Source organism: Pelophylax lessonae (genome assembly GCF_965119305.1).
Source record: "Pelophylax lessonae genome assembly, chromosome: 4".
Taxonomy (NCBI): domain Eukaryota; kingdom Metazoa; phylum Chordata; class Amphibia; order Anura; family Ranidae; genus Pelophylax; species Pelophylax lessonae.
Genome location: NC_138771.1, coordinates 339,307,289 through 339,310,467, shown reverse-complemented (window position 1 = coordinate 339,310,467; position 3,179 = coordinate 339,307,289). Strand labels below are relative to the sequence as shown.

General features: G+C 38.8%; 1 protein-coding gene across 1 annotated transcript in view; it reads right to left on the bottom strand.

Moving 5' to 3' along the window:
- Positions 1-410: 410 nt before the first annotated feature.
- Positions 411-3,179, bottom strand: part of MSX2 (msh homeobox 2) — an 11,947-nt gene continuing 9,178 nt past the window's right edge. The window contains exon 2 of the mRNA XM_082255441.1: positions 411-1,344. Within this exon, the coding sequence (XP_082111567.1) occupies positions 920-1,344 (425 nt within the window). The 3' untranslated portion in view covers positions 411-919. The remainder of the gene's footprint in view (positions 1,345-3,179) is intronic.

Here is a 3,179-nt window from a genome sequence, read left to right as displayed (position 1 = left end):
TGTTGGGTGTACTAGCACAAGACATGACTAAATATGTAAAGCCAAACTTCAGATAAAACTTTTTAGGCGCTTACAGCAGTTTCTTTCTTTTTTTTTTTTTCCCTTGATATAAATGTTTTGGTTTAATGAATAAAGGGTAACCATTGTAAGCACCCCCTACCAATGTAAATGGTTTGTCTCAACCCTCTTACTCACACTATTGCTGGACAGTTTGGTGAAAGGAAGCTGGAAATAGCAGACTTACTGGCTGGATCACCAGGTGAAAATAAATGGGGGGGGGGGGAGCCTAAAAGGGAAAACTTATGCAGCCACTGCATCCAAGAATTGGTAATCTTCATTATAATAAAAAATGTTTGTTTGAGGTTTTATTATTAGGCACTGTAGCAACCAACCAAATTAGGTATTTCATTTTCCCAGAGAAAGCCAGATGTGAAGAGACTGGCTGCTATATTTAAAGGCTTTATTTTTGCCCCTGATGTCTTTGCTCCAGCTTTGGTGACTTGTGGTACTTTAGACACACTAACATTGCAAATACTGCTCCTATCTACTATCAGGCTATGAAAAGCCCTCTCTTTGGTAAATTTTCTCCCTCTCTTCTTTTTATCTACATTTTTACACCGTCATTCTTCCAGGATTTCTTACAGATGTGATTGTAGGACCTATACAACCAACTTAGAACTAGAGGATTTTGTAGACAGGAGTAAAAATGACAGCACACTTTTCCATCTCCTACAGAGAGTCCCTCAGTATCCAGCTTTTTTGGCCCTCTCTCAGGCTGCAAGGCACTTGTATTTTTAGAGTTAATGGAAGAGGGTAAATCCAGAGAGCCACCAGCACTGTCCTGGGTCTTTGGTGCAGTTGGGGGCTATCAGAAGGCCCATCTAGTAGTCCATACAACCAGTGCCATATAGCAGCTGCCTCAAGACAAGTGATACATGCTGTATCCAACAGGAGTAGCGTAGAGTCCTACAGGTGGGATGGGAAGGACCTGTCTGTGGAGCTGGTAGGAGGATCCATACAATGAAGCAGCTGGGATGGGGGAATTGATATGGAATGGTAAACTGAAGCCATGGGGAAGTATGGGCTTTGCTGCCATTTTCAGCTTTTCCAGTTCAGCCTCCTGCAGTCTTTTGGCTTTGGCTCTGCGGTTCTGGAACCAGATTTTGACCTGGGTCTCTGTGAGGTTGAGAGAGCTGGAGAACTCAGCCCGTTCTGCTATGGAGAGGTATTGCTTCTGGCGGAATTTGCGCTCCAGGGCCAACAACTGTGATGTGGTGAAGGGAGTTCTGGGCTTGCGGTTGGTCTTGTGTTTCCTCAGGGTGCAGGTAGATGGGCTCAAATGTCCTGCAAAATAAAGACATATGCATTAGGAGAAGGAAGGCCAACCATACAATGATAACATGGTATTCTTGTCAACAAGCTAGGTGTACACCAACATTTAAAAAGGTATGAATTATGAAAAAATAAAAACAAAAAGAGAATTGGGATGTTGCCCTTAGCAAGCCATCAAGGATTATCTGTCATTATCCTGCTTTGGGAAAAGGAAAGGTTACATAGTTTTGGTGTATCCAGTTCAATCCAGAAAAGAAAAACACCAAAATACACACAAACTGAAGACCTCCACATACACTATCCTATACCCACAGTTGATCCAGAAGAAGGTAAAAAAAAAAACCACAACAACAACAAAGCATGAGTAGCTGTGGACAACATCCTCACTTGCTTATGCACCATTTTCAATAGATCATTATGTATAGGCTACATTGCTCCAGTTTTTTTTTCAATATGTACTATCCCCCTCTATCTTACAATCCTGGTAACCATACATTGGACCAATGCAGGTAAATTACAAACTGCCTGCAATGTGGGGGAATTCACTAAAGCTGGCCATATATTATACAATTTTCTTGTATTTCCTTTAGATTTACCTTAAACTATGTTGTGCAAGGGACTGCCTGATTGCATACAAACTGAAGGTTCCTATGTTTGACCTCATATTCAATGATTTTGGTAAATCTAAAGGATAAATGTTCAAGAAAATTGTGTAATGCATTGCCAGCCTAAGTCTGGAGCAGCTGTGCATTATTTCAGAGGAGGGTCTCCCATTTGACCATGTAAACAGGTATATTGATAAACCAGAACATAAAATAATTCAGTTACAGTATATAAATGGGTAAAAATACAGATTGATTTGGGGTTGGGGTAGAAAGTGTTCAGTTAGTGGATAAGGTGTTCAGCTTAAATAATCCAATAACAAAAATACTTAAAAATGTCCCCTGTATAGATTACAGCTTCACCCAATTCCCTTAGGTAATGTAACATTGAGTTTGCAAAATGAGCATTCTCTTCTGCTTTTTTTTTTTTTTTAGTAAATCAACCAATTCTAGAGGAAACTACAGCGATCGTTAAATAGGTCGTTACATTTATGTGGCCTCTGTCATTTAATAACGGTTGAAAAGGAAAAAAAAAAATGTTAGCCATCATTGCATCAAGTGTTCCACCTAATAAAACATCAAAGGAGAAGGGTGCAGAGTCGTCAATAGATCGGGAATTTATAGCAATGACACACTTTTAAATTGCTAAACCTATAATGCAACAAGAGCATGTCAGGGGAATAAAAGAAACTCAGCTCACCTTATGGAGGAAAAGTAATCACCATCTATAAATACAGATATGTAATTATCTACATGCATGGAGTTTCCTCTGTACAATTAGGTTGCCATTTATTAGCATTTGTTTTATTGGGTACAGAACACGACTTCAAAAGCAGCATAAAGTTCAAGTGAAGTTTTACAGTAGCAATGATTAAAACGAAGATTAAAGTGTTCTCGTTTTAATAGAGGCTTCTTCTTTCCCATACACTGATGGATGATTAGAGATTATCGTAATCCTGCTATTAAAATGATATAAACATATCAAATTTATGACCCCCTAAAATAATACACCAATATCAATAAATATCGGGGGTGATTAGCAATAGGAGTTATTTTTTAAACTGACTCAAACACCCAGATATATGTATGAAAGTATATGGGTGCTCTGGAAAATAAATTGGGGAGCTCCTAAGGGGGTGGGGGGGGGATCCCCGGTTTTAGAAGTAGATAAAAAAAGCAGTTCAATTAAATTGTATAGAAACAGTACACATTATTCTATAGACATCTATCAATCAATCCTACATG